This window comes from Nothobranchius furzeri, chromosome 4 (genome assembly GCF_043380555.1).
Source record: "Nothobranchius furzeri strain GRZ-AD chromosome 4, NfurGRZ-RIMD1, whole genome shotgun sequence".
Classification (NCBI taxonomy): domain Eukaryota; kingdom Metazoa; phylum Chordata; class Actinopteri; order Cyprinodontiformes; family Nothobranchiidae; genus Nothobranchius; species Nothobranchius furzeri.
Window position 1 is genome coordinate 71,549,331 of NC_091744.1, and position 18,246 is coordinate 71,567,576.

Genomic DNA, 18,246 nt, shown 5'->3' on the forward strand with positions numbered 1-18,246 from the left:
TGGTTGGAAAAAATGAAAGCTGAGAATGAGATTAAAGGTGAAGTATGTAAGAAGAAGAAGAAGAAAATATCATTTCTATATCGCCTCTCAAGATAAAAATCACGAGGCGCTTCACAAAAACAAAAAATGTAAAAATATAAAAAAGCATTTAGAAAATGTATAAAAATATATTTAAAATGAGCAAAAATAGACAATTATGATTAAAAAATGTTAAGAAAGAGAGCGTGTGAACAGGAAAGAGGGAAATCTGTGGATCCTGAGGAAGGTGGAATAGGTGGGGAGAGCAGAATAAAGAGAGAGTGGTGAAGAAGGTCATACAAAAGCCAGCTTGAGCAAGTGAGTCTTCAGTTGCTTTTTAAATGAGATCACTGAGTCCACTGATCTCAGGCTCAGGGGGAGAGAGTTCCAGAGGCTGGGGGCCACATCAGCAAATGATCTGTCACCTTTGGTCTTTAGCCTGGTGCTGCACAACCAGTAGGCTTTGATCACTGGACCTGCTGGGGGTGTAGGGACTAAGAAGATCACCAATGTAAGATGGTGCTTATCCATGTAAGGCCCTATAGACCAGAACCAGGTATCTTGAAATGAACCCTGAAGTTGACTGGCAGGCAGTGAAGCTGGAAGAGAAGAGGGGTGATGTGGGTGTGTTTGGAGGACTTGGTCAGAAGCCGAGCACAGGCATTCTGAACCACCTGTAGACGGTTCAGGGAGGTTCTGCTCAGACACATGAAAAGAGAGTTACAGTAGTCTAAGCGTGAGGAGATGAAGGAGAAGATAACTGTCTCAAGTTCAGAGCGGGACAGAATGGGACTCAGCTTAGCAACGTTCCTGAGATGGAAGAAGGAAGAGAGAACAAGAGAACTGACATGATAATCCAGGGTGAGAGCTGGGTCAAAGGTCACGCCAAGATTCCTGACTGAAGGTTTGGTGTGAGAAGCAAGCTGACCAAGAGTGTCTCTGACTTTGGGAACCAGCTTGTCTGGGGCACAGATGAGGATCTCAGTCTTATCTTCATTCAGCTGAAGAAAGCTCCCAGCCATCCAGGTTTTGATAGAGTCTAAGCAGGTGTGTAACAGCTGCAGCTTAGACATCTCATGGGGCTTGAAGGAGATGTACAGTTGGATGTCATCTGCATAAAGATGGTAGGAGATTCCTTTGAAGGAGCTCAGGATGTGCTGAAGAGGAAGCAGATAGAGGAGGAAGAGTAGAGGCCCCAGCACAGAACCTTGTGGGACACCATGGGTAAGAGAGGTGGTGGAGGACCTAAACTTGGAGACAGCCACAGAAAAGGAGCGCTCAGAAAGATAAGAGGAGAACCACTCCAGAGCAGATCCTGATAGGCCTACCCAGTCTCTCAGCCTCTCCAGTAGCAGGTGATGGTCAACTTCTGTGACCGCACCTTTAATGTTATGATGGGTAGTGCTGCCTCCCCCTCTGCGGCTTTGACTTGTGGTGTTCCTCAGGGCTCTATTCTTGGACCCCTTTTATTTAATTTATATATTTTGCCCCTGGGTGACATTTTTAAAAAACACCACATTGATTACCATTTTTATGCAGACGATTGCCAGTTATATGCCTCTGTGAAGCCTAATGACTCCTTACTGCCCCTTGTTGAATGCTGTAATGATGTGAAGAGCTGGCTGTCAGAAAACTTTCTTTTGCTGAACGACGCTAAGACAGAGGCCATCATTTTCAGCCCTGGTACTTCTCAAAGTCCCCAACTGACCCTTCCATTTATCACAAGTGGGTTGAAAAACCGTGTCACAAACTTAGGGGTTGTGATGGACGCTAAACTAAAAATGGACATTCATGTCAACCAGGTAGTTAAGACCTGTTATTACCACCTGAGGCGTCTCTCTAAAGTTAAGCCCATTTTAAAAAGGCATCATCTTCATTCAGTTGTCCATGCATTTATTACTTCCCGTCTCGACTACTCTAACTCAGTGCTATACGGTATCTCCTCCTCCACTCTCGCTCGACTTCAGCTAGTGCAGAACGCAGCAGCTCGCTTCTTGACTGGCACCAGGCAGCGGGAACACATCACACCGGTTTTAGCAAATCTTCATTGGCTCCCCATCCATCTCCGGATAGAGTTTAAGATCCTGGTTTTTGTGTTTAAATCCCTAAATAACTTAGCACCTGGCTACTTGTCTGAGCTCATTCACCCATATGTCCCTACAAGATCCCTCCGATCAGCTGACCAACACCTCCTACATGTCCCTAGCTCTCGCTGTAAGTCCCGCGGGGAGCGCGCCTTTTCAGTTTGTGCACCGAAGCTCTGGAACCACTTGCCCCTCCCGATCAGACTCTCTTCCTCTCTTTCCCTTTTTAAGTCTCGTTTAAAAACTCACTTTTATTCTCTGGCTTTTAATTCTGTCTAACTTATTCCCTTTCTACCTTTCCTTTTAGGGTTGGATTACTTGATTTTAATGGATTTAGTTTTTATTTTTGATTGTTTTTATTGTGTGTTTTGTTCAGCACTTTGGTCGGCTCTCATGCCGTGTTTAAATGTGCTATATAAATAAAATTGGTATGGTATGGTATGGTAACAGTGTCAAGGGCTGCAGTCAGGTTCAGCAGGACCAAAACAGAACAGTCCCCTGCATCACTGTGAGTCAGAAGGTCATTAGAGACCCTAAGAAGAGCTGTTTCAGTAGAATGAGCTCTACGAAAACCTGACTGGAAGCTATCATAGACGTTATGTTCATCAAGAGCAGCTGTGAGTTGTTTAGCCACGACCTTTTCCAAGATCTTGGAGATGAATGGAAGTTTAGAGATGGGTCTGAAGCTGCTATGGAAAGAGGGGTTGAGACTCGGTTTTTTAAGAAGCAGGTGGATTACAGCATTCTTAAAGTAAGCAGGGACCTGACTAGAAGCCAGAGAAGCATTAATTATAGAGATCACGCTGGGACCGATGGACTGAAAAGCACTCAAACAAAGATGAGGGTAAGATGTCGAGGGGGCATGCAGAGGTCTTCATAGAGTTAACTAGTTTGGTTAACTCAGGCAAAGAAACAGGAGCAAAGCTATCTAGGATGATGGGCCTGGTTGGAGTCGGGAGAGGCAGCTATAAGGCTGAAGGAGAGATGCTAGATCCAATCTTATTGACTTTGTCCACAAAGAAAGACAGAAAGTTCTCACAGTCTGTAACAGAGTGGATGGAGGCTGTAGGAGTGGCAGGAGAGACGATGCTGCTGATGGTGTTAAACAGCACCTGGGGTTCCCTTTGCTCTGGGACACCAGGTTGGAGAAATAGGAAACCCTTGCAGATCTGACTGCAGTGTTAAAGGATGTCAGAAGATCCTTTAGGTGCAGCAGATGGACGTGGAGATGGGTTTTCCTCCACAAGCGCTCAATTTTTCTGCATTGGCGCTTCAGGCTGCAAAGGCTGTCATTAAACCAGGGAGTAGGGTTCACTGCAGGAACTGACCTGGTTCTGACAGGACAGATGTAGTCCAGAATGGAGAGGCAGTGCTAATTAAACTGAGAAGTTAAGGAATCTGGGTCGTTATCAGAAGAACAGGGTGGATCAAAAGCAGCAGAAAAATTGCTAGCTGTGCTCTCATTAAGAAAACGAGAACTAACCATACGGCGAGCAGTAGGAGGGACGCAGAAACTGACAAGTTAAAGAAAATGCAATGGTGATTTGAAATATAAATGTCCTCAGGATAAACACTGTCAGCATTTAGACTCAGGGTAAAAACAAGGTCTAGAGTGTGCCCCCTGGTGTGTGTGGGGCCAGAAACATGCTGGGTAAAGCCAAAGGTGTCCATAAGGCTGGATAAATTAATTGCAAAGTGAATTGAGGGATCATCAACATGGATGTTAAAATCACCAACAATCACCAGTCTGGACAACTTCACAGTGGAGGATAGAAAGTCACTAAACTCCTGAAGGAAAGAACTGTTTGGACCAGATAGACGATAAACCACAGTGCAGTGGAACGGGTCCTCACGCCCGACTTTAATCAGCTGCAGTTCAAAGGAAACAAAGTGACCAGAGGTTGTAGAGCTACAAGGAAGATGGTCTCTGAAAACAACAGCTAGGCCTCCACCACGACCAGAACCCTGGGGCTGGCTAAGAAAAGAATAACCACTCGGGCAGAGTTCAATCAAACCAGAATAATCAGATGTTTGCTGCCAAACTTCAGTAAGAAACAGAAAATCCAGGTTTTTAGAGAGAATTATATCATCGAGCAAGAAGGATTTATTGTTAACAGAGCAGGTATTTAATAGAGCCATGCTGAGTGAGGAGGAGGAATCAGAAACTACAGAAACAGCTGGAGTTAGTGGACGTAAATTAGCAGGGTTAGATCCACAGTGTTTATAAAAACCACTTATGGAGGGAACAGGAGGAGAAACCACTGAGGAATGAGGATAAACCAACATTAAAAAACTTGGACGGATGAACCACGCTGGAATGCGGCCTGGCGGGAATGCGGAAGTGGCGCTCAGGTCACCAAACAAAGGACAAGAAGCTAGAAGATTGCGCCGATGTTTACCAGATAAACCACGCTTTAAGAGAAGTCTTATTCTCACCTGGATTCATGCTCGTTTACCTCTTTTCCTCCGACGTTTTCCCGGGACCGGACAAACATAGCTGGAGGTGCGTAGCTCGTGATCGTCGTTCGGCTCCGGGCCAGTGCGCCGCTCAGGTAAACAAACAGGATGGTACGTCCTCGGTGCATCATGGGCGATCGTGAACAAACGGAAGGACAAAAGAGTCTGGCGATCATAGGAGATGGTAGCAGGGACACTACTGAAGAGGATCGCAGACCGGAGCAAGGTGGAAAAGAGGAGGTTAGTGGAGAAAAGTTTGAAAAATTGGCCGGTGACTGCGGCTAAGCCAAGCACAGGCGCCATCTTGTTGCCGACCCATGTAAGAGTATAGTGAGAATTTTACAGTGAGAAAATCTAATGTTTCAGTCATTTTGGAAGAAAGGTTATAATGAAACATATTTACTGTCCAGCTGGCTGTGGGTATTATCAGTATTTCTCCTTTCAAAACAAAGGAAGGATGGACGTAACATCTGTTTACCATCTGTGAGATTGGGGTTGCCCTGTCTCCTGCGAGCTAATACTGCAATTGTAATTTGATGACGGCTGTTAAAAAGCTCCAGAGTTGTTTAAAGTGGTTTCAGTAACAAACTTTTACCACAGGATGCTAATTTTACTTCTTTTCTACATGATACACCTTTAAGCCAAGATGAAAAATAGACACAGAGGTTACAGGAAGTTCTTGTGAGACACAAGGAAGTTTTTAAAAAAGAATTAGGCAAGTTAAAAGGAATGAAGGCAGAAAATCCATGTGAAAAATCTGCATGTGAGAAAATGCCAAATTCTAGTCTTCACTCAGTACCGTAAGTCACGAGGACTAAAGTTGCAGAGGATATTGAAAAGCTTCTGAAAAATGACATCATAACTGGACGAGCTACACAAAAGACTCAAAGAGGTAGGTCTGTTTCTACACAGAAGGAAATGTGAGTCCTTACATTATCCGGTGGATTACTTGGATCACATAATAAACACTGGTGGCCTGCAGCCAGTTATAAGCATATTACAAGCCATTGAGGAAGCTCTACCTCCTACGAACATGACCGAGCCAACTCCGTACAGAGTGGGGGGTGTATTGTCACATGTGATGGGTCATGGAAGTGAAACACCAATATGTTTCATGGCAATGACTCTGACGACAGCTGACAAGTGTCACTCACAGCTCGATAAGGAGGGGGTAAGCTGTCATATTCGTGATCAAAAGAGTTCACAAGTACGTTTTAGGGACATACACTGACAATCAACACTGATCACAAACCGCTCCATGAAAAAGAAGCCAGTGTCACAGATAGGATCACCAAGGGTGCAAAGGTGGGTTACAGTGCTTGTTACAAAACAGGCAAATCTCAGGCTTTGAGCCGAATGCCAAAAACATGGAAGGAGCCAGACATCAAGTGAAAAACACATACGGGACAAAACTAACAGAAAGAACATCATAACACACACAGCAAGTGGAATAGTTTTTATTTATTTATTTATTTATTTATTTATTTATTTATTTATTTATTTATTTATTTATTTATTTTCCAGCAGGTACATCCATAACTACAGTCACGTTAGTACCTGTTGTTGTTATGGCAAACACAGGTAGTGTGTCAAACACTCTACAGACTGGAGACAGACGTGTCATAAGGTCATATGTGGATCAAATCAAGAAACGACATGCTCAAATGGTCATGCTCAAATCATTGGGGAGCCCTGTGATCGTCAGGTTCCAGAACAAGAAGCTGTGCTTGTGCCAACTTCCTCTATAGCTTCTTCTCTAGTGGGAAGGATGCAGATGAGTCTCAGGTACACTCTCCAGTGGTGGATCCACCAGACGAGGAAGTCAGACGAAGAGCTGATCCACTACCAGTGATGTGCTCCTCTGATTGTGTAAGAAAATCGACTCCTTGCCTGAGAGATTCTGTGAGTTAGCGAGCTCCATTAGGAAAGAGCAAGGACGGGACAAGAAGGCCGGGAGTCCACCCACCCACCTTCTGTTTCATTTTATTATTCATTCACTGTTGTTTATAAAGCCCTGCGATGGCCTGGCAACCTGTCCAGGGTGTACCCTGCCTGCTTGCCCAGACTGCTGGAGATACCCCCCCCCAGACCCTGTGTGGATAAGCAGGTACAAAATGCCTTTCAATAATTTGTAAGTGTTGAGATTAAAAAGAAAAGAAAGAAAGCCCCTGACTGCCAGTGTTTTTGAACATGTTTACTGTTTTTTGAAGAGTCACAGAATATTGTGCTCAATGACCACATATCAGTGAAAGTTACCAAAAGAAAGATTATACTCACTTCTTACATCAGGAAGAATCAGCTTGTTTCTATCTTTTTCCATTCTTTCGCAATCCATTGTCAAAGTGTGAGCTGCAGAAGCTTTTTCGGTCTGCGCCATGCATTTTTCATAACGGTGTTCCAAACCGATTTCCTAATTTGTGGATTGTCTGCTTCCTGATCACATGACTTGTGACACACATGGATGAAAATCAATGTTTGAGGCGTGATGTTTTACTCTCAAGGTGCGCAAGCTCGTTCCCAATCCAGCCTTCTTAAAACACGCAATTGGCGAATTTATTTGTCAATGGCAGCAAGCGGTTGGATTAAGAATGATGACTTGAGACACTAATGGCAGAGAATGAGTTAAAACATTTTAATTACATCTATTTAATTTTGGAGGGGTGTCCCTTCAGGCTATCCTACAATCAAATGAAACAGTAGCACACTTGTGAGAACGGTGTCCCAGTGACAGTTAATGCTTTGAAGGGAATCTTTTCTTAATTGACTTTGTTATGCAATGTTCTGTATATGTGACGTGCAAAATGTCTGCACTACCTGCAGGAGACGGGTGTAACTTACAATCTCTCCAAATGATACACTACCTTCAGATTTTTCCATCACTGTTAGAAAGAATGGTCAACTATGGAAAATATCTTGCTATATATGAGCAGGACAGAGCGCCGAAGCTTGGAGCGCGGTTGTGTGACACAAACTAATGCAGTAGAGCCACATTTTGGTGCACATAACTCAAGAGCACAGATACTGTGCAGAACCCTCAGATCTTAGGTTTAAAAGTTGTTTGGAGCCTGTCTGCGTTAGTTAAATGTCCCGAACTCTTCACTGTTTGGTGAGAAACAAATGGAAGCAAACATGCCACCATAAATTGTGTGGAAATCATATTTTTTAATATTTGTTTATTTATTGCCCATGTGCATTGACAAATACTGGCTGATAAAGAACAAACGTGTCCATAAAGTCTGAATAAACTCTTGATTTTCATGAGGTGTGTTGACAAAAATCGAGCCAAAGACTCAGTTCTAGCTGGTTTGTGGTCTCCCACTTGAAAGCAGTGGGTTGTGGATGTTGGCTGTCACCGTCTTGTTCCTTGGAAAATTATGCCAGTAAGATTTTGACTGAGAACCACGAACTATGGTAGGGACGTGTCAATCACAAGGTAGTCCCCCCAAAACATTTGTTGTACTTTTCATAAATTGTTTATTATCTGAAATTTGCAGAAATGTTGAAAAGTTAATGTTTTGCTGTGTGAATGATCGGAATTTTGTGCCTGCATCAGGGAAAGAACTTCTATTGTAATACATTTGTCGTTAATTCCTTCCAGTTTAACGTCTTCATGGAGTCCAAGGTGTAATACTTACTGTTTCTGATGGTTTGTCACAACTCAGGCACTCTTTGCTGTTCTAGAATCAATGAAACTGCAAATCAGCTACACTTACCTTGTTGTATTTAACTAACATGCAATACCCTTCCACAGAAACCCCTCCTAAAAATCCTGTGGTGGAAACAAGTGAATGTTACGAGGGCAGAGGAGAGGGCTACAGGGGCACGGTGGACATGACACCAAGTGGAATCATATGCCAGAGATGGGATTCCCAGTTTCCCCATAACCACACATTTTCCCCTCAAGCTTACCCTTGCAAGTGAGTCAAAATCCCACATGGGAAAATCCATCCGCTCCATCACCCACCATGCACACAATTTCATCCTTGCATACAACGGGATGGCTTTCTCTGTGTTTTCCAGGGACCTGAGAGAGAACTACTGTCGAAATCCAGATGGACAAGAATCCCCCTGGTGCTTCACTACAGACCCAAGAGTCCGCACCATGTTCTGCACCAACATCCCTCGCTGCGGCACCCACAACAGACCTGAAAGCGGTGAGAGACTCGACAGCTTTATTTGACTCTAAAACAAACTGGGGAGTACTTTCTGTAATTTTCATTCCAAACAGAGGAGACTGTGGTATTTTTCTATTTTATAGCCTGCAGGGTTTCTATCAGACTCCAGCGCACATATCAGTTTGTAACCCTGTTTTCACCATCCCTGTGGAGCACTGCGGGACTGTGGGAAGGGACTGACCACCACATCTCTCATAAATAAAATCTGACAGCAGTTAAGGATGGCCTGGTCTTATTGGACAGTGAAAGACTGAGTTGAAGGATTAGTCTTGGTTCAGACTCTTTCTGGGGTAGCAAAAGATTTGAAAAGAGAGAGATGTAGATCTATGCTTGATTACACAAATTCAGATTTCCTGGGGGATTTCAAGAATATTTCTTTGAGACTCTGTGGCCTTGGATTTAAACCCATTCTGAGGTTGGGTTGGGAGCTTGTGGTTTACCCTTGAGGGTTGAATACATTCCCATATAGAAATAAAATACAGGATGACAGACAGTTTTAAAAACATATGCATGTCCCATGTTATTTTAGGAGCTATTGTGAATGATTTACATTGTGTTCCCAGCTTTGCATGTTCTTTATTTGATGGTTACAGTAAGTTTGTTCTTCTCTGTATCCAGTTTTGCAGCTGATTATTTCATGTAATACATCAAACATCATCACTGATATAGTTCTCAGCAACTACAGTTTGAGCTTATGTGGTTTCATTTTGTTTTGTGAAATGATAACTAAAACTTCTTTCACCCTTTCCCGTGTCTAAATCCAGACTGTTATTGGAGCTTTGGGGAGAATTACCAAGGAGAGAAGTCAAGAACTAGATCAAACCTGCCCTGCGCTTCCTGGAGAGACCACAGCAACAGGTTGGCCCATCGGATCATCTCTCATTCTTTGACTAATAACTTCTCCAAACTCTTAAGATGTAAAAACCAGACCTGCACCATTAATAAATCACAGACATGTGCCTCTGTCTGAAATAGAGATGTGGCAAAGTTATGAAAGAGGTTAACCTCCAGGGTCTAACAAAGAATATAGCATTTATAAGAGCTCTGTGGAATCAAATCAAACCTCAGATAATGAGCAGAGTTTCCACAGGAAGGATTTGTGCTCGTCAGTGACTGCTTCAATAAACAGAAACATAGTTCAGGGACACATTGATGCTACAGGCAGACACTTAGGCCTGATCATGTTCAGTGTCTCTGTTTCAGCAGGAGAAAACTGCTCCTGGGGTATGCCAAGGCTAGTTTCTCCAGCATCTCCAAACAACAAGTGAAGTCTTTTCCTGAAGATGACTTAACTGAGCAGGAATGACTCCCAGCGCTAACTTGGTTCAGGGATACACACTCCACTTCTCACCTTCGACCCAAAACTCTTTCTTTGTACTAACACTTCAAAGCCACTCTGCTCCTCTGTTTGGCTCCTGCTCGAGGGTCAAAGGTCAGGGTTAAGGAGGCAGAGTGAAAACTGGCTATGTGAGAAAACTAACATGTATAAATAGATTTTGAACTTTTCCCTGTCCTCAGCACATTTTTGCAGAGAAAAATGTTTCTCTTTAATTTTCTTAATTCTCTTTTATTTGTTGAATATGTAAAAAAAAAGCAGTTTTAACCTTTTTTTAGTGGTTCATCTTTTTACAGATCCTTTTTTAGTGCCTGCATGGACAACGTTTGCTCAGTTTTGTAGTTTGACTGTCCAAATCCAGCCTGACTAAATGAATTTAGCGTGTTACTATTGTTATAAATCACTAGGGTTTCATTAATTAGGGAGTGTTTTTGTCTGTTTGTGTCCAGCGGAGACCGGGGCATGCTGACGGCAGGCCTGGAGGGGAACTTCTGCAGAAATCCTGACAAGGACAAACACGGTCCCTGGTGTTTTACCAATCATTCTGCCATTCACTGGGACTACTGCAACGTGAAACCTTGTAAGTACATAGATGTGCGCACTTAAAGTACTTTTACAGAGCCCCGTCAAGTGGATAAACACACCGAGAGAAAACAATATGTGACGCGGTGAAATTGAGGGTTTTTCCTTCGTCTTGCTGACAGATTTTGCCTCTCTAAATTTGTTTGCACTCTAATTAAAGGGCTCAAAATCCACGGGGGTGCATATCTCACTCAGTTATTACCTTTTGAATGCAAATTTTATTTTTTGCTTTCTGAAAAAACAGTCATGCTATCTTTTGTTTTCACCATGCAAATAGCTGAGTGTGCACTTAGTCAGATTTTTCCGTTAGATAGTCTATTCCAAAGAAATGAAATCTGAGTAAAGTGGAACTGCACACAAAAAACAAACTTGCTACTTTACAATGTCAGTCACCCCCCTACCAAAGTGTTACTGCACTCACACTTCCTGTTTGAAAAATGTGCCTAAAGGAGGCATCACCTGGCTGACCAGGAGAGGGCTGCTGAGGGAGTGACTGACAGTTAAACTCAGATCTTTAGAAGCAGCAGAACTAATCCCTGCAACCACCTCCCCTCTTAAATAAGCGACTAAACATTTTACTTTGTGTCTAAACCATTATGGTGAGTAAGTCTTAACCTTCAATTAAACATCTAGCAAGTGTCCTGTTGACTGTGGCTATCTCAGTACAACCACATTTATGAAATCACCTTGTTTGAGTTGATAGTCTGTAACCATTTGTTCATCTTGCTTACGTTCTTCAGGCGATGCTTCCCAGAATACCATTCCAGCAGGTGAGCATCTATATCTGATCTCCTCCAAACCTGGAAGTTTGCTTTTCTTCACAGTTGGATAAAGTACATTTTTAAGTTTAACTCTCGTGATAGATGATGCAGAAAATAGAATTTTTTGTAGACATATGTGTTCTATTCTTTGTGTGTGTTTTTTCCCATTTGACTTGAATTTTTGCGGACTAAAACTAAAACGAACACGCCAATAAAGACTAAATTTGGATGAATATTGATGGACATGTTTTTTGATGAATAAGAGATGACAACAAAAATTGACAGCAACAAAAATCCTATCAGAAAACGGAAAAGATGGGAGACCAGAAAAAATAACCAATCAGCAAATGGAACAGGCGGGACTAGACGAGAAACGAACCAATCAGAGTTCAGAGCCGGACGCTGTTTGAACAAGTTACCGCTAACCAGACATCATTGATGTTAATGGCGGTAAAAGTTATGTCTAAAGGGAAAAAGTGTTTGCGGCTGGGAGTAGAAGCAGTACGCATGACCGTCTGAAAAGTATTTGCTTGGCGAGAACACATCTGGGTTTCCCTTGGTTATAAAAGTGTTATGGTGTTGTTAGCAGCGAGCGGGGGTGGGAGAAGGGGTGCTGGATCTCAGGAAACCAACCTGAACCACGGAGCAGCGTGATGCGCATCTTGTTGTCTAATCATTTTCATTTTCATGGAGCCATTACTGTTATGATCAGCGTTCGATGTTCTTAGCAGAGCTTTTGTGAGGAATCTTGGTGAATCAGTCTAATAAAACTCCTGAAAACAATTCTTACCTTTAGCATACCTTTAGAGTAATACATTTTAACGTTTTGATGGTATGATGTCATTTCCTGTCATGATTACATATATTACTGCACATTAGACAGATTTGTTTATTTTAATAATATTGAGAGACACAATTTCAAACTCTTAGTGTTCCTTTTGGTATTTTCCAATTATACTTATTATTATAAAAACAATTATACATATGTAGAATTTTACATTTTTCTTTACAGTTTCAAGTAGGTGTAGTTAACATTTCCTTTACACAAATTGAAAATCACTGCATCAGTATAAAAATACATATATTTTAGTTGACAAAAAAAGACTAAACCTCAAACAAGTAGGATGGCTAAATTGTGACTAAAATGAAAAAAATCAAAAGACTCTAAACTAAATGAAAGTTTCTTGTCAAAATGAACACTGGTGTGTGTCTATGTTGCTGCTTGTTTAGCCGAGCCATCCTCTGTGGGATGTTTTGTCCATAAAAGGACCAGGATCGTGGGCGGAGCTCCAGTTGGCATATCAGGCGGGAGCTGGATGGTCAGCATACAGAAAGGGTAAAGCATTTTGTTTTTGTTCACTCCCAAACTTTTAATAAAACAGTAGTTTTTGGGTTATTGGGTCCAAAGGCCCATAAAGGGACCTTGCAACAAGAAGTCAGTGTAGATGACGGACTTTCACTCCTTCATCATGTACCAGTTATGTTTTATGTTCATTTTTTTTTTTCAGATCAGTTCACTGGTGTGGTGGTTCACTAATCCGAGAGGAGTGGGTTCTCACTGACCAACAGTGCTTCTCTTCCTGGTAATTTATGTAGCTATAACAGCTTTTTTCTGGAGATTTCACCAATGTCGAAATACTTGATCTACCGTGTTGCTTCAGTGTTCCAGACCTCAGTGAGTATCGAGTGTGGCTCGGAATCTCTGATCTACAAGAAGATGCTCTCGACAGGTTGAAAAGGCAGGAGGTCAACATAGCTCATATAATATGTGGCCCTGAAGGGTCAAGTTTAGCTCTCCTAAGACTTGCAAAGTGAGTGTTTGCAAAAAATATGTTCAAAAATATTTAGATGATTTGTGTGCATATTAGTAACTGTCTGTTGTAATTTGTGTGTGCGTTAAAATTCCTAGGCCAGCCTTTCCTGCTGACAATGTTCATACTATTCAGCTGCCAGTGGCTGGATGCTCCATTCCAGAGGGAACGATATGTAAAATGTACGGATGGGGAGAAACTAAAGGTAATGATGATTTATGTAAGCATTCAAAGCTGTTTGCACATTTGTGTGCTCTTAGCTTGCAGGGTAATGTGTTTTATTGAGCATCTTTAGTCTTCCCTCCATTCATTTAACTCTTTTCTGGATGGAGTCAAGTTTTTCAATACTACAACATTGTAGAAAAACTTTTAGCCGTCCATCATCTCTTCAAATTTTCCCCCAGAATGATCTTAGATTTTACAGTAGTCTTGATGAGGAGTTTAGCGGTTCAAACCGTCTATAAATGTTTTCTGCAGATTTTGGCTGCTTGTCACAAATTTACAGTACCAAACTATTTTCTACATAAAGTTTTCTGTTATTTGCTTGTGAAGTGGCAAAGAACTCATTTTAGAACAAATCCTCTGGCCCTTTATTTCCTGCAGTCTGGCTTAGATGATTTTTTTTCCATATTTTTAAGTTGAATCTTACAATGAAGTATAAAGCACTTTGGTGTCCTCTGGCTCTGAAAGGTGCAATTCAGGTGCGGATCATTTATCATTATCGTCATTTCAAAAGCAACAAAATAAATAAATTGAGAGGCATGGCAGTGTTTTGCACCATTAAGGTGATTCTTAGAGAGCTGCTAGTGGAAAACTTAAAATGTAGTAGACAATAACCTGAATGACAACCCTCAGATCCTGTCAGCTTTTTGATGGCATTTTTTTCTGTTAAACAAAGATCATAAAACTCTCAGATACGGTTCATCTGCTGCACATTTTAAAAAAAAATATTTTTCCTCTGTTTTTTTATTTTTACTGGTGTTTTATTCTTTTCTCTGCTTGTCTGAAGTCCTTGTATTTAAAAACACACTGCACAATATGCTGGCAAGGGAAGGTGCACAAATTAAACAGAATACGACATAAAGAGGAGCCAAAAGTCAAACACTTTTTTGCAATGTTAAAAGAAAGTAGGAGAATATAGGTGAAGACCTTGCACTTAACAGAAGTATTATGAGAACCCAGGCACCTGGAAAGTTAAAGAGCAAGTCACCCCCTACCAGAGTCTTACACCGCTCCCACTTCATGTTTGAAAAATGCAACAATTTCTGTTGCCTGGCAGACCGAGAGGGTGAAGCCACTAACAAATACACACACAGGCTCACTACAACATTTTGACATCATAATTACCAGCTAACATCATAGTGTACCTCTTAGCCAATAGCGATGGCAGATTTAAATTCAAATGCAGTACAGAATTTTTACCTGACGACGGCAGGGGACTGTTCAGTTCTGGTTTTGCTGGACCTGACTGCAGCCTTTGACACTGTTGTCCATCACCTGCTACTGGAGAGGCTGAGAGACTGGGTAGGCCTATCAGGAACTGCGCTGGAGTGGTTCCCCTCTTATCTTTCTGAGCGTTCCTTTTCTGTGGCCGTCTTTAAGTTTAGGTCCTCCACCACCTCCCTTGCCCATGGTGTCCCACAAGGTTCTGTACTGGGGCCTCTGCTCTTCCTCCTCTATGTGCTTCCTGTTCAGCACATCCTGAGCTCCTTCAAAGTAATCTCCTACCATCTTTACGCAGATGACATCCAACTGTACATCTCCTTTAAGCCCCATGAGATGTCTAAGCTGCAGCTGTTACACACCTGCTTAGACTCTATCAAAACCTGGATGGCTGGGAGCTTTCTTCAGCTGAATGAAGATAAGACTGAGATCCTCATCTGTGCCCCAGACAAGCTGGTTCCCAAAGTAAGAGACTATCTTGGTCAGCTTGCTACTCACACCAAACCTTCCGTCAGGAATCTTGGCGTGACCTTTGACCCAGCTCTCACCCTGGATTCCCATGTCAGTTCTCTTGTTCGCTCTTCCTTCTTCCATCTCTGGAACATTGCTAAGCTGAGTCCCATTCTGTCCCGCTGTGAATTTGAAACAGTTATCCACACCTTCATCTCCTCACACTTAGACTACTGCAACTCTCTTTTCACGTTTCTGGGAAAAACCTACCTGAACCATCTACAGGTGGTCCAGAATACCTGTGCTCGGATTCTGACCAAGTCCTCCAAACACACCCACATCACCTCACTTCTCCAGCTTCATTGGTTGCCAGTCAACTTCGGGGTTCATTTCAAGATCCTGGTTCTGGTCTATAGGGCCTTACATGGATAAGCACCATCATACATTGGATGATCTTCTTAGTCCCTACACCCCCAGCAGATCCCTGAGGTCCAGTGATCTAAGCCTACTGGTTGTGCAGCACACCAGGCTAAAGACCAAAGGTGACAGATCATTTGCTGCTGTGGCCCCCAGACTCTGGAACTCTCTCCCCCGAGCCTTAGATCAGTGGGCTCAGTGGACTCCTTTAAAAAGCAGCTGAAAACTCACTTGTTCAGGCTTTTGTGTGACCTTCATCACCCTCTCCTTGTTCTGCTCTCCCTACCTATTCCACCTTCATCAGGATCCACAGATGTCCCTCTTTCCTATTCACTCTCTCTCGCTTTCTTTACATTTTTAATCACATTTGTCTATTTTTTGCTCATTTTAAATATATTTTTAATCATTTTCTAAAGAATTTATTTATATTTTTACAGTTTTTTTGTTTTTGTGGAGTGCCTCGTGATTTTTATCTTGAGAGGCACTATTGAAATGTTTTTTTCTTCTTCTTCTTCTTCTTCTTCTTCTTCTTCTTCTTCTTCTTCTTCTTCTTCTTCTTCTTCTTCTTCTTCTTCTTCTTCTTCTTCTACTACTACTACTGACAATTTAGGGAGATTATTTAAATTTGAACTAAGATGCACTAAAGTGCCAAATTGTTGACTGCACGTGTCTACAGCACGATTAGACACTCATTTATATAGTTTATCAGCAAAAATGTTGATTTGGGGGTGACTTGCTTTTTAAGTAATTTGTATTAAATGCATGGTTTAAAAGTTAAAGATGGGGCTCATTGAGAAACTTTAAATACTTGTTCCTTTTAAAAAATACGGTCGGTCTCTCTGAGTCTCACATGCATGTTGAACGTGAAAGAAGTCTTAAACCCCTATTTCCTGCATTTTCTGCCCAACGTATGTTGATATGGAAACACTCGGGTCAGAAAAAAGCACAGATCTACATCACAAAACTAATTTGCATTCCCAGGCTCACCCATCTTGGCTCACAAATGAAACAGGCCCTATTGTTGTCTGAAAGTGCCCTTCCTGCTCTTAAGGCTGTTTTATTTTAGATTCATGGTTCCACTGTGTCGTGCTTTAGAAGTCACTTTGGACAGAAGTAAAAAAAATAATAATAATAATAATAATACAGTAACACCAAAAACAAAGCAGTAATATGACTCTGGACTTTTTCAGGCACAGGCCACGATGAGGTACTGAAGGAGGTCAACTTGCCCATTGTCAGCAATGACAGGTGCAGAGAGATGCACAGAGGGATCTTCCATATCACCAACACCAAAATCTGTGCAGGGGGGAAGAAGAATGAGGGAGTGTGTGAGGTATGCTATTGCTTATAATGCTATATTATTTTGTCTGTGAGCTTTTTAGCCATTTATACATCAATTCATATGAAGAATCATGCCATAAATTTTAAACACACATAGCCAGTAAGAACTAGGAGTAAAGGAGCTGTTGTGAATCTAGGAGGACAATTGTGCCTTGATTCAACGCAACTCTTTCAAACCCAAGTTTGATCTAAATCTCAAACAAATGTTATTTAAATCCGCACGCTTAGTGTTCAGTCTGTTGTAAATAGAGCAGCTGGAGACTTGCTCTAAATTTCATCAGATATCAAAGATGTTTGAGGTTTCTGACTCTGTTAGAGGTCTGCCCACGTTCGTGCTGCCTGTCACCGAGCACGTCAAATACATTGTTTGTTACAATGAATTCTCAAAAATGTAAACGGAGGTGACTGCTGTTTCTCAGTTGCAGACACACAGACACACACATAAATGTTCTGGATTTCCTTTACTTTTGCAGAGGGATTACGGCGGCCCTCTTGTTTGTCAGGATGGCGAGATCAGAGTTATTGTTGGCGTAAGCGTCCATGGCAGAGGCTGTGCTCGGGCCAACCAGCCTGGCATCTTCATCAACGTGCCCTTCTACACACAGTGGATTTACAAGGTCTTCAAATACTACCCCAACCCTGAAATTGCTTAGAGACTGAAGTCAAGTAAATCATTATAAGGCGACTAAATCAAAACCAGAGCCTGTCTTCCTTAACTTCGGTGGGCATCTGGTTTTTATGACTTGTTCACCTTTGGGGTCTGCAAATGAAGATGAAGGTCCTCACTTACACTTTGATGTAAGACATACAATCATCACAAATACCTTCATGATCCTACTGTAATTGTCACCAGTGGTGTATATGAAGGTGAACATGTGTTGCTCCTCTTAATGCACACTGGAACACCCACTAAGTGAGAAGTTTTAGAAGATTGATGTCCATCTTTTTTTTCTCTCATTTTTCTACCAAACTCCCAGATACGTGTGTGTGTGTGTGTGTGTGTGTGTGTGTGTGTGTGTGTGTGTGTGTGTGTGCGCGCGCGAATACACTCCATTCCTGAAATGACTTGAATAATTTGACACCAAATGCAGTTGTTTTAATGGCACATCACTGAGGTGATCAGAAAAGTATCCAAAGACAGGACGTCATTAAGGGCACACTTACCCAGCTCTATGCATCTTCAAGCGGGCTTAAATGAACTAGTCCTTCATGTAAATAGTGTTTTGAGTGTATTTGTTACACTCTAAATGTAATTTAGGTCTTATAGATCTACGACAGGTGATTATGAATGCTGTAGCAGGCAAATTAAGTGTTTTCACAATTCAAGTTATACGCAAAGTACCTTCGTTCCTGTACTTCTAAAACCATCAC

The 18,246-nt window shown here is 42.0% G+C and overlaps 1 protein-coding gene across 1 annotated transcript in view; it reads left to right on the plus strand.

Moving 5' to 3' along the window:
• hgfb (hepatocyte growth factor b) overlaps positions 1-17,686 on the plus strand; it is a 43,281-nt gene extending 25,595 nt beyond the window's left edge. The window contains exons 8-18 of the mRNA XM_015964644.3: positions 8,311-8,476; positions 8,580-8,713; positions 9,499-9,592; positions 10,520-10,650; positions 11,393-11,422; positions 12,644-12,749; positions 12,922-12,996; positions 13,075-13,224; positions 13,323-13,429; positions 16,725-16,867; positions 17,349-17,686. Of these exons, the coding sequence (XP_015820130.3) occupies positions 8,311-8,476; positions 8,580-8,713; positions 9,499-9,592; positions 10,520-10,650; positions 11,393-11,422; positions 12,644-12,749; positions 12,922-12,996; positions 13,075-13,224; positions 13,323-13,429; positions 16,725-16,867; positions 17,349-17,528 (1,316 nt within the window). The 3' untranslated portion in view covers positions 17,529-17,686. The remainder of the gene's footprint in view (positions 1-8,310; positions 8,477-8,579; positions 8,714-9,498; positions 9,593-10,519; positions 10,651-11,392; positions 11,423-12,643; positions 12,750-12,921; positions 12,997-13,074; positions 13,225-13,322; positions 13,430-16,724; positions 16,868-17,348) is intronic.
• The last annotated feature ends 560 nt before the right edge of the window (positions 17,687-18,246 follow it).